Source organism: Hippocampus comes, unplaced genomic scaffold, assembly GCF_001891065.2.
Source record: "Hippocampus comes isolate QL1 unplaced genomic scaffold, H_comes_QL1_v1.1 scaffold67, whole genome shotgun sequence".
In the NCBI taxonomy this organism is placed as follows: domain Eukaryota; kingdom Metazoa; phylum Chordata; class Actinopteri; order Syngnathiformes; family Syngnathidae; genus Hippocampus; species Hippocampus comes.
The window spans coordinates 1132365-1145212 of NW_017805221.1; the positions used below are offsets into that span (position 1 = coordinate 1132365).

General features: G+C 46.1%; 2 protein-coding genes across 3 annotated transcripts; one reads left to right on the forward strand and one right to left on the reverse strand.

Moving 5' to 3' along the window:
• Positions 1-160: 160 nt before the first annotated feature.
• Positions 161-2458, reverse strand: rps9 (ribosomal protein S9). Its single transcript, XM_019869045.1, has 5 exons — positions 2382-2458; positions 1782-1894; positions 1373-1495; positions 1011-1197; positions 161-415 (listed from the first exon to the last, which is right to left on the reverse strand). The coding sequence occupies exons 2-5, from the start codon at positions 1876-1878 to the stop codon at positions 238-240; spliced, it is 585 nt and encodes a 194-aa protein (XP_019724604.1). The 5' UTR covers positions 1879-1894; positions 2382-2458; the 3' UTR covers positions 161-237.
• Positions 2459-3098: 640 nt separating this feature from the next.
• rbfox1l (RNA binding fox-1 homolog 1, like) lies at positions 3099-12659 on the forward strand. 2 transcript variants are annotated; one of them, XM_019869043.1, is made up of 12 exons: positions 3099-3473; positions 6770-7006; positions 9588-9767; positions 10341-10394; positions 10479-10571; positions 10722-10791; positions 10861-10920; positions 10989-11121; positions 11741-11780; positions 11865-11935; positions 12022-12103; positions 12350-12659. In XM_019869043.1, exons 1-12 carry the CDS (start codon positions 3387-3389, stop codon positions 12392-12394), a joined length of 1152 nt encoding a protein of 383 aa, XP_019724602.1. In that variant the 5' UTR covers positions 3099-3386; the 3' UTR covers positions 12395-12659. The 2 variants fall into 2 exon arrangements, with proteins under 2 accessions (XP_019724602.1, XP_019724603.1); XM_019869044.1 differs by lacking the exon at positions 3099-3473 and adding an exon at positions 5745-6024.
• The last annotated feature ends 189 nt before the right edge of the window (positions 12660-12848 follow it).

Here is a 12848-nt window from a genome sequence, read left to right on the forward strand (position 1 = left end):
CCATTTTAGCTTTGCGGTGGGCTACCAAATGGGGGGAGGGAGTATGTCTTTTTCCAAAGATCCACCGCAAAACCATCCTGGTTTGTAAGAAGTTCACAAGCCTGCTATGAATCGAAAATGTAACAAGAAAAAAAAAACCCCAAGAACAAGACAACTCAGTTTGGTCAAACCAAACATTTATTGAAAGCATGACAGAACAGAAAGTATCATAGCGCACTTCCTGATTTGACCCCCTTCTTAATCCTCCTCCTCATCATCAGCTCCGCCAGCTCCTCCCTGGCCCTTCTTGGAGTTCTTTCTCTTGACGCGGCCTGGACGTCCGCCGCCGTACGGAGACCTGAGGGAGAAGTCGATGTGCTTCTGGCTGTCCAGGCGCACCACGAAGGAGGGGATGTTCACCACCTGCTTGCGCACACTGCGGAGATATTGCGGGGGAAACTTTAGAATATGACGTTTGAGGCATTTTTGTGAACATGGGCAAGCTACACTACTCAAGTTTGGGATTCGGGTGAAATATCAGGATACACCTAGAATACGAAAAGATGGACACATGCATTTTGAAAGTTTGGAGAGCCATCATGTGGACATGTGCATTTAAAAGTATCAATCAAAGTCTCAGTGAATCCTGAAATTTCAATTAACTTTGTGCGAGTAGTGTAGTTTCACACAGGCTTCATTGACGAGGAATTCTTGACACCACAGAAAATCTGCTCATTTAAAATCTTAATCATCAGCCTGGAGTGTTGCCAGTAGCAACCGCTACCATTGCCCGAGGTGCAACCCGTACCTTACCTAAACAGCCCCCGGCGTCAGTTGGCAGGATTGGCTCTGGGCAATGCTTTACTGACAAGGTATACAGCTTTGATGCCGAATTGACCTTGATGATATTTAACCCATCTCAGCAGAGGGTGTTAAAAGCCAGCAGTCCTCTGATGGAAGAGGAGGCATCGGGCATCTCATAAGACTTGTCACCCTCTCTCCAATGTGTCGATTCGGTCTGATCAACGTACCGGATGTGCCTCTGGCGGATAAGCACGCGGGCGTGGTGGATGCTCTTGGCCAGTCCGAGCTTGAAAACCTGAGTCTGAAGCCTCCTCTCCAAGAAGTCCTCAACCTTCAGACCCAGGATATAATCCAGCTTCATCTTGGCCTCATCCAACACACCGATACGCACCAGACGCCTGAGCAAGGCATTACCTACATGTGACAAAAGCATTTAGTTCCACCCTGCAAAAAAACAATTAAATCTTTCAGGGCACACTAGGCCTCATTTACGAGGAATTCGCGACCACACTGGAAATTCAGACAAATTTGAGAATTTAAATCACTGGCTCAAGCATCTAGTGGCTTTTAACACAAATTGGATGAATACCTTCAAACAGACGCTTTGGTTCTTTCTCATCCAAAGTGAGCAGCTCTCTGGCAGCTTTACGAATCTTAGCCAGGGTGAACTTGACCCTCCACACTTCACGCTTGTTCCTCAAGCCATACTCGCCTAAAAGAGAGATCATGGGTCCAAGATTGTCATATGAGCCAACGGGTCCACATTGATAGTACAGATACCTTGCCATTGGAGTTTGTTTTTTTTAAACCTCAAGCCTACTTTAATTTACTCATTTCTAATCCATTTTCCAACAATCAATACTATTACAGCCCACCCCAATACAACTGAAGCTCAAACCTTGGCTTACAACACAAAGGCAGGTATTAACTCAAACGACTCGCAAGTTGTGGCCCTCTTAAGTCAAGGTACCACTGTTTTGCAATCAGCCTTTACATACCAATAAGTTTTAACTCCTGGTCGAGACGGGACTTCTCGAAGGGACGGCGGGGGGTGACATATGTCTTGCGGCAGACCCAACTCCTGGCAACGGGCATGGCTGCTTACAAGGACCTGAATCACAATAGACAATTGGCTCATCAACGCATGCCACATAGCAGGTATTTAGATGACCATCCATGCCGAGTCTGAATCCATGCCGAGGACAGCGTATGTGATCAGAGGCAAAAATGTAATTCACTAAAATGAATGTAGCCTAAATAATGTCTCACAAAATTAACATTGTACACTGCGACTGCGTTCAGCTACTATTTGACATAAATTTAAGATTCAAAGACACTCGTGGGAAAAAAAGCGAATATTACACGTTCAATTTAGAACTAATGCGCGTAGGCCGCACATATGCCACACCACGTTGCTCTCCACGAGACTTGTTAGCATTAGCATTTCAATAAAGGACACAACACCATGTTCAAGTTTAGTAATGACTCAAAAAGTCAAGTGGGGAAATTCTTCAAAATGACATTTGCCATTAAACGCCCTAGAAAAATTTTATTAGACGACTTGAACTTGCGAAAAGCCAAAGGGAACTCTCAGTTACCTGCTTCGGTCAGGCTCGCGTAGTAAAGAGGAAGTCAATGGCGGCCTGGAGCATTTTATACTGCTTTTAAAACTACACATCCCATCATGCTTTTCGACAAATAAACGGAAATGAGGATTTTCGGCTTGTCGCCCTCTGTTGCCGGAAAACAATACCACTGGCAAACGCTGCAACAAATGTGCAGTACAGTACTGCATTTGATATTGTTGATTTATTTATTTAATGCAGGAAGATAATAAGAATTGTGCTCTAAGTAGCAATACTGTGTAGTATGGCTATATTATATACCTGCATATTCAATATTTTCGTGCAACCACAGCACAACTCATCACCAAAATAACACGAACTGTCGTATTAGTAGTGGCACAAAACCTTCAGGCTTCTGCTAGAAGCAACAGAAAAGAAAGTACAAAAGCAGAAGTGGTTTTCCGTATGGTATGTTTTTCCCACTCACTATTCACACAGACAAGGTGAGGCTGGGTCCTTATTATTAGGTCACAAGGGGTCCAACAACCTGTAGTGTGACAGTCTCCACGACTGGATACTTGTAGGATGTACATTTGACAAAAACATGTCAGAAACCTTGCTTGCCACAATGTGTGTCAAAGCGAGTGAGGGTGGTAAGGTGGTAAACTCCGAAGCAAGGACATGGGGGGCCTATTTATAATACTCTGAAATGGGAGCCCGAAGCATGTGTTTCTGTCTGTCAGGCCGCATAATCGCCTCATGGACACACAGAAAGCTCATTTCACTGCTCCTGTCTTGACCGGACAGGACGCTGCTTGTTTTGTGTGTTGGTGTTGACTCACCTTCACACTTTGGGTTCGCAAACTTTTAGCCTTCCCTCAGCAAAATCCTCTTGGATCTTTCCCTCCATTTGGATTTCTTCTTTCTTTTCCAGCCGGACTCGCCGTCTGCTCTCCAGAGAACAACTTTATTTATTTTTTTTATCACCCCTTGTCCTCCACTTGTCCTCACTCTCCTCGTGTGAGGCTTTTTGAGGCTATGCTGTCCTCACCCACTGTCATCCTCCAGCCTTATGGACTGCCTGTCTATCCGCAGACTACCACCTGCTACCCCAGCATAGTCCAGGTAAACTCTCGTGCGTGCGTTGCTTCTGGTTTGTTTTGTTGAAAAGTGAACAAATCAGTCAGGTGTGAACAAAGATTGTTTGTTTATTTATTTATTTATTTATTTATTTTTAATGTCAAAGGTAGAGAAGGAGGAACTATGAAAAAAAATAGGCTCAACTCACTAATCATCGTCATGGTCATTGTTGCTTCCAATGCCCGCCAAAATGCTTAAAATATCTCTTTTTAAAATATTGGTTGTTCAAAGTTATCCTAATATATTTTGAATTATTTCTCGAGGAAAACTTGCTTCTGAAGACGGCACCTTTAGCCTGAAGTAGAGTGACAACATACTGTACCGTACCTAATCTTGAGGCCATTGGTCTCTGTGATGCTAGCAAATAAAGCAACAGTTGGGAACCTACACCAGTCAGCAAAGTGGGGCTATTCTGAAAACAAATAAAACCTCAGAGGAAGTGTCAACATTTGAAAAATTCAGCGATTTGCTTCTAAATATTTTTTTTTCCACACGATGGTTGCGAAAGCATGCAAAGGCTGAGAACTTTGTAGTACTCAGTTGTGGAGAGATTGAGGGAAAGTCTTTTCACGATTTGCGCTTCCTGAATTTTTTTGTGTGGCTAAAACGCTGCCAAGTGACACACTTTAGTGTCGCTCTGCTGGTTAAGCGCGAACTTGAGTGGCATTTGTTCACATCAATGGTTAACCAGCGCAATTGTGACCGTATGTGCTGTTCGATAGCTACCTATGCATGCAGGCTGCTTTGGAGTATTTTGTGGTCAGCCGTGAGTGTGCGCACTTCACGGCGAGAAGGCAGAAGAACGGGGGATTTTTATTTATTTATTTATGTATTTTTGTCAGCGGTCACAAACCAACGTGGAGATGGGGTTGCCACTTTAGAGCGTCTCGTTGTTCCAGCCAACAGTGCACGCATGTCATGGAAAGAAGTCGGAAGAGAGGGAGAGAGATGTGTGATGGCTAACGTGATGGCTAGCAGATGGACCGGGAGTTAGCCCTGCTGTGGTTGCTTTAGAGCACCTCGTTATTGGCTGTGAGCGCAAGTTATGAAGAGAAGGTGCAAAAAGGGAGGGAATTTTAATTTTTGCTCAATTCTGAAAGGACACCCAGCATGTGGACAGGGGCTTTGATCTTTATTGTTGCATTTGAGCGTGTGGACTGGGTTTTCGCGCTGGGATGGACATGTTAGAGCGCCTCGTTGTCACGGCACGGAAAAAACCCTGTGTGGGATTTACAGTCTGAGAGTCACTGGCGACTTTGAGTGGTTATATCTTGCAACTCTCGCACGTAGTTATGTGTTAAGAATGTTTATCGACGAAGTAGCATCAATTTTTCCAAGTTGCAGCCGTGGGGCTTGGTTTCAGCACATTCACCTGACACGGCCACAGTCTCTGAAAGCGGAGAGAACCGCGTGACTTTTCCCCCCATTTTGAAGCCTTATTTTATATGCTTGGTTATTTTTTTTTTAACCATTCAAATTCGGAAGGCTTGTTCACAATACTCTTCAAAGCGACTTCAACACATTTTTTTAGACATTGAATATGTACCTAAAAACTGAGATGGCCTTTGATGGGAAAAAGCTTTGTGTGTGTGTGTGTGTGTGTGTGTGTGTGTGTGTGTGTGTGTGTGTGTGTGTGTGTGTGTGTGTGTGTGTGTGTGTGTTCCTGACATGCCATCAGTGCCACAATGCATCTGGCCTGGCTCCACCTTGTCAGCTGTATTTTTAGGCTGGCCCTCCCGAGCAGATAATCACAGGAGGAGATTCTGTCACCTATCTGGTTTTCTGCCATCAGCTCGTCTTAAAATAGAGGGTGATCGCGAAGGCCTGCGTGTCGATAGTCGAACCAAGGGTCTCAAAATAAGATTGACAGAATGCGTGCGGTGTGATGGTGCGGTGTGATGGTGCTCACTCCGATGTGGAGTGAGCACCACCATGTGTGCCCTGAGATTGGCTGGCATCCGTTTCAGGGTGTCCCCTGCCTACTGCCCCAAGACGGCTGGCATAGGCTCCAGCACGCCCCGCGGCCCTTGTGAGGATAAGCAGATCGGAAAATGGAGGGATGGATGTATGTTCGTTTTTAGAGCAAGTCACTTGCCACATGCACGGTCAGGGTCGGCTGCGTGGAAATCAGGCGACAGCTGCCCCGGCAGACACCTGGCCTGCGAGCTGTCGACCTGTGAACCCCAAGCTGACAGCTGAGGTGCTATGAGAGGAGAACAAGACAGACAAGACACATGACTATCGAGAGACGAGGCGGGGGGGGGGGGGGTGACAACGTGTCTACGCGTTGAAGCACAGGCGTGTATATGAATCGAAACAAGAGTGTATGATGCAGTGATTGACAGTCCCAGATGAGCACAGGTGGTGCGGCACCCCTCCTCGGCCCCCTTCTCCTCCCCTTGTCGTTGGGGTGACCATTTGACGCGATTGGTGGAGGGTTAGCCCTTGATGGCGCAGTGGGCGGGTGGTGGGCCGCCATGAAAACATGCGGCAGTTGATGTTGAGCGACTCCGAGATCCCGGGGTCTGCTGAAGGGGTAAGGCAATGCTTTCATTGTGTAACTGTTGTCTAAAAATGAACCCACCGCAAGTTTTTTTTTAACTTTGTATTTTGCTCACATGAGATTGTAACGGTGTTTTTGTCCCTGCATTGACGAAATAATTTTGGACTCATCTGATAAAATCTAGAATGTTTGTACAGTACAGGAAAAATGGACAAAATGTCGCCACTTTGTAGTCAGGAGTCGTCTTCAGTTGACCATAAAAGAGCTGAAGCAATGAAACGCTCCAAAAGATTGAGAAAATGTCAATTTCAAAATTAGATTTGCCTCATCAAAATTGCTACTGAGCATTTGCATCTAAATTCATCTGAATATAAATTGAAGTGAGTCACAAACGAGGTTCATCATCTGTAGAGCTGGATTGATTTGCCTTCTTGGAAAAAAAAAATGAGAGCATTCCTGTACATTTTTCTTTCTTGTTTTCTTGTACTGTTTATATTTGTGGATCTGTATGGCTTTGCATTTCTTGAAAAAAAAATTTGCGGAAAGTCAAAGGTGACATATTTTATTGAATTCAAAGTTTACATGTGTGGAATCGTATTGATTTGCACTCCATCTAGCTAGCTAGATAGCTATCCAGCTCGCGCCACCAGTTCATCTGTCCTTTTCTCTGGCTAGCCGGCTTGCAAGCTAGCTCTGGTATCCATCTAGCTATCCATCCATCCATCCATCCATGTCTGTGTCTGTCCCTTCTAATAATCCCCCACTTCTTTCTTTCTAGGGGGGGCCCACGCAGGAGGCGGGCCCGGGTGGCCCCGACCCCACCCTGCCTCAAGTGTTTGCTGCACCCCCCTCCTACCCGGCCCCGGGTCAAGGTCCAGCGACACCCGCGGGCAGGCTGCCGCCTCTGGATTTTAGCTCGGCACACCCCAGCTCCGAATACCCCGAGCACGCTCAGCTGAGGGTCTACCAGGGCCCTCAGCTGGAGGGCGCCGAGCCTCTGGCGTCTGGCAACACGGTAGGAAGTGTAAGGAATGAAGGTCACATGATCACAATATCATGCGAAGGCCTATTGAATCTTTTGAACCTCCAAAGCCCAATGTAGCAAAAGTGCTACCGTATTTTGGACAATGATTTGTCAGGGTTTCTGGAAGATTCCAGACAAAATTGTACTCTAAAAACGTGAGCTCGGAAAGAATTGACAAAAATCCTTTGTGATGAAAAAAAGATCGCAAGATAAAAATAAAACGATGCATTTACAAAATAAAAATACAAAAAAAACTACCAATCAAAAGGGAAAAAAAAGTGTGAAACAAAATAAAAGCCTGATAATAACCTTGACAGGAAGGCCATTGCCGAGATTCAAACCCAGAACCTTGTTACTGTGAGACCCCCGCGCTAACCACTACGTCCACATGATACCCTTGCTTGTCCTGATCACCAACAAAATTGCTCTATCGACGAGCAGCTGCCATGTTTTGCAGCTGCAAAATTTCGACTCGGATATGATTTTCGCGACTTCCGAGACGTTTTGAATGCACCGCCCGACCTCAAGGGGTGTTGGATTCCCCTTTTCCAAATTGGAGCCCTGAAATGTCATACGTGTTGAGGAATGCAGCTCCTGTTGGCTCAAAGGAGGCACGTAGCATATTCGTCTCTCTCTTGGCTCAATGATGACACATCCTTCTCTGTCTTCTGCTGCTCAATGGACTTTTGTGCGACCTTCGTATACTGTATTTGATGACGATACAGCATCCCCCCCCCCCCCCAACCACCAGACACACAAGGCTCCATGCTGGGAGAAAGTTGAGGCGCCGCCACGGAAAAAGGGGGGAGGGGGCGAAAGGGGGAGGCAGACCAGATGACACCCCCCCCACCCTCTCTCCCACTCTGAAATATCACAACACAGGTCCAGAACGCTATTTTGCATCGTGACATGACACCACCAAACCAGCTCAACCCTCTGCTCCCCCCCACCTTTGCGTCACCCCTTTGTGTGTGTGCGTGTGTGTGTGTGTGTGTGTGTGTGTGTGTGTGTGTGTGTGTGTGTGTGTGTGTGTGCGTGCGTGCGTGCGTGTGTGTGTGTGTGTGTCCTCCCCATCCTCTCTCTCCTCCCCACCCCCAAGCATATTAATGATGACACTTTCCCTTTAACCCTTGGCAGAAGAGCAGCACCTTGACCGCAGACTGACGCGTTTGGAACGTTTAGTTGTGCTCTTTTTTTTTTTTTTTTAACGTCTCTTTCTTTTGTTGTTGTTCTTTCAAGCTTTCTGCGCTACATTCAGGCCTCACCGGAAAGCTAATAACACCCTCTTATACCTTTATTTATTTATTTTCCCATGTATTGATTTGCACCCCCCCCCCATCCGCCCCGCCCTGCGCCGGTTTGAAAGCATTCACTTTGTCTTCATGGAAAAGATTTAACACGCTGGTTTCCCCGACGCGTGATTGCACACACTCCGTGTGAGCGCACAACGAGCATCGTGCTGCATTGTGAGACACTGAATGTTTCTTTTCCGTTCTTTTGGCTCATGACTTCCGGTATCCGTGTGCATGGGACACTTTTTAAAGCAGACGGATTTCCTCAGCATTTGCTTCACTTTGTTCTTCTAGCTGCTTGGGGTGAGGGAGCAATCGATATTGGGGCCCTCTGGTTGGTTTTGACTGAGAACAAGTCGCCACGTACGCTGGACGGATGGACAGATTGGTGTTCTCGTCTGTGGCACGGCTTGCAAAGTTTGAAAAGAAAACACAACAGCCTAAAAAGAAGTCAGCTCCAACGTGTCAGAGTTTGATCAAAAGTCTGAAAATTCAGCCCCCAGGGATGGATTGTCTTTTTTTTAAACTCATTATAGAAGTGTCAAATCTCATCTTACTCAAGAAAACGATGCCATTTGGGTTTCAAGCACCTATTTTGGGATTATTTAGTCATTTTTGGGGCTGCTTCATAGATGGAGTCATTCTCAAAATTTTGTCTGATTGTTGGCAAATTTTATATACCAGACAGATGGATGTGGGGGGAGCATGGTGGCAAAGTTGATTGACTCGCCGCAAAACCCAAAAGTCTCATAGTAGGAGCCACCCCCAAAATTTGAAAAGACACAGGTTTTATGGTCTTTTTGGTCACCCATGAAAAAGAAATGTGTCTAACAAATATTGTGCAACTGCTGCCAAATTCACACCACTTATACCAGATGGATCGCGCTAAATGTTCAAATGTTAAATTGTTTGACGATGGGATAGCTCATTCATAAACAGGCTAATTTGCAGTTTATTAGCAATACAGTTGTACTTTCCGACAGGCATGTTTTGGATTCGCGCCCCCCCCTTCCCCTTTTAATTTTTATTTATGTATTTATTTACTTTCACACCTCCTCACATGTGCCTGAGAGGGATCACTGGTTGCGGAATGCTCTTTGGTTTGGATCACCTGACCTGGTGGCAATGTCTTGTCTAATGTTATGCGATGCTTTGGACACAACCACGAAGTGATCAGATGTCCACCAATGTCATCCATCCTTGCGCTTCCTCTCACCACCTCTCTCTTTTTCCACCCGTTTCCCTTTATTCTACTCTGACCGGTCATCCATCGGCATTAGGAGGATGCTTTGGCACCCGTGACCTCGGACTCCCAAGCTCTGAGCGCATCGGTGGCATCTAGTGGTGGCGGTGGGAGCGGAAGTGACGACGAGGGGTCCGGTAAAGCCCAGCCCAAACGCCTCCACGTGTCAAACATCCCTTTCCGCTTCCGGGATCCAGACCTTCGGCAGATGTTTGGGGTATGGACTTCTATCTACGTATATTGTTGGGTGAAAACATATTCACTCCCTTCCTGAGTTTGAATTTTTCTTTCATCACACATAAATGTTTCGGAAGCTTTAAGACAAAAATCACGACCGACAAAAAGAAAATAAAAGATCTTGGTGATCCCGAAGACTTTTGGAGAAATGTTCTGCAGACTGACAAAACAAAGCTTGAACTTTTTGGAGTGTGTGCAGGCCTATACAGATCGCGTAAACATAACACATTTGGTGGCAAAGTGATGGTCCGGGGCTGCTGTGCTCCTTCAGGACCTGTACAGCTTGTTTTGAGTAACATTGAATACCAGAAACTCGGAACATTCCAGCAAGTCCACCACTAAATGCCTGAAACATACAATGTATTTGAGTGCCCAGTAAAAATGCAGACTGAAGTCCAACGGAGATTTTGGGATATGACCCATGCTCAAAAACCCTTCAATATCAGTGAGTTAAAGAAGAGAGCGAAAGACTCATGACCAGTTATCACAAACGCTTGACTTCAGTTGCAAGTGTGATAATATGCAAAAAAATAAAATAAAATCTCTTTTCTAGCAATTCGGAAAGATCCTGGATGTAGAGATTATCTTCAACGAAAGGGGGTCAAAGGTAAGCATCGCACAGTTTGCTCGTCATCCAAATGTGAATAGGAGATTTCGACAGAACTCACCCGTACGGCATACACTCACGCAGGGATTCGGCTTCGTCACCTTCGAGAGCGCAGCTGAGGCCGACCGAGCGCGGGAGAAACTGAACGGGACAATCGTGGAAGGGAGGAAGATCGAGGTGAGACACACACACACACAGACACATTGGTTTCCATAGCGATGAGTCACTCGACATGTTCTTTCAAGAATAGTACATTTGGTTATGGTGGGAACACAATCACAGATTTTTTTTTTTCATGCCGTTGGTGACATTCTTTTGTCTTTTCAGGTTAATAATGCCACCGCAAGGGTAGTAACCAAAAAGCCACAGACGCCGCTTGTGAATAGTGACCTTTCAAGTAAGACACACCTTCATCAATGATTGCTCTTATTTCTTGACTGTGACTGATTTGGTCTTGACCGTGTAGCTTCTGCGTGGAAGCTCAACCCTGTCATGGGGGCCATGTACGCACCAGAACTCTATACAGGTGAGTAAATGCAACATAACGCCATGACTGACTGGTTTCTAATCCATTCGTCTGCTTTTGTGATTCAGTGGCCGGTTTCCCGTACCCGGTGGCGGCGCCCGCACTGGCCTACCGGGGCTCTGCGCTGAGGGGTCGAGGCCGGACTGTCTACAACACCATTCGCTCCGCCGCAACACCTGCTGCTGTGCCCGCCTATCCCGGGTAAAGCCCAACATGTTTATGACATACCGGTTTGCTGTGGCACTGGTTGCCCTCGACACTTTACTAAACTGAGCTCGACTGAAGTGAAGTGGGTGGAATATTGGACTGGATGAGACTGGACCGAACTAGGGTGAATTTGACTAAGCTGCGGAAAAGTACACTAAAGTGAACCGAACTGAGCTGGACTAAACTGGACTGAGTGCGACTAAGTTAAACCAACTCAACTGAGCTGAGGTGGAACAAACTTGGCTGAACTAGGTTGGACTGAATGGGACAAAAGTACTTTTAACCAAAATGAGCAGGAGTAAAGTGGACTGGACTGTAGAAAGTGGAACTAAATTTAACTGGACTGTGGATAAGTGGTACAGAGAATGGATGGATGGACGGGCTGGAATGCCTTGACTGTATTTGACTAAGTGGGACTAAAGTAGACTGGGTGGGACTAAAATTGACTCGATCAAACTCAACTGAATTGAACTGAACTGAGCTAGACTGAAGTGAAGTTGAATGGACTGCACTGAGCTGGACCAAAGTGAACTGGGCTGCATTTAAAACTGATCTGAACGGTACTGGGGACCTGCTGCAATGGTTTCAAAATGTTTTCACCTGTCGCAATCAGGGTGGTGTATCAGGATGGTCTCTATGGAGCAGAAGTCTATGTAAGTCACCGCACCTACTTGGTCAGCGTCCATTCAACTTGTCGGAACTTGTGGTCAGCGGTAACATGACGTATTCCCATGCAGGGAGGATATCCTGCTGCCTACAGGGTGGCCCAGACGGCATCGGCGGCTGCCGCAGCGACATATAGCGACGGGTAGGGAAACGTGTCGTTGAAACTACCGTCACCTGGAACTCCCATGATGATAACTGAATCTTTATATCTTGCCATGATGTCACCAGATATGGCCGCGTGTACGCCACAGCTGCGGACCCCTATCACCACTCGGTAGGACCAACTACCACATATGGCGTTGGCACCGTGGTGAGTTTACGCATGCTTGGGCGCTTAAACTATGTATTGCGTTGCTCGCAAAAATTGGGCAATAAACTTACAAAATTCTGCTAGCTTAATGCTAATGCACAGTGTGAAACACCATAGACGAGCTAATGAAATTTGCATTGATGCCTGAATAATCGGTCAATATTAGCTCTTTTGAGATCGGCAAAAATCGGGCACTTTTTTTTCTCCCCCGTTGTTGTTTCTTTTTTCATTTCATTTCATTCGCAGGCCAGTTTGTACCGAGGAGGATACAACCGCTTCACTCCTTACTGATACAGCCCACTGTGACGGGGACGCTGCACACAGGAAGTGACCGGATGGACTGAAGTTGTAAATATTGTGTACCGTGCTGTTCTCCACGCTCAGCACCTGCTTTGCGTTATTTATGTAGTTCACAAGTGAACTTTAAAGGAGGACGTCTGATGCTTAACACCACCGTGGGTGATATCGGGATCTTTTGTCAGAGGTCAAATTGTACAACATTTTCATACGTTGTTTGGATGTTGTGCCAAATCTTTATTTAAGTGTGTGTGTGTGTGTGTGTGTGTGTGTGTGTGTGTGTGTGTGTGTGTGTGTGTGTGTGTGTGTGTGTCTGAGCGTTTGCATGGGATAAAAGTGTGACATCAGTTTCACTATGAGATACTTTTTGGCCCGTTGCAGAGCTGACTGGATTTGATTGGGGTTTCATTTGTATTTCTTACTAACAAACTACCTCTTTTCTTTTGGC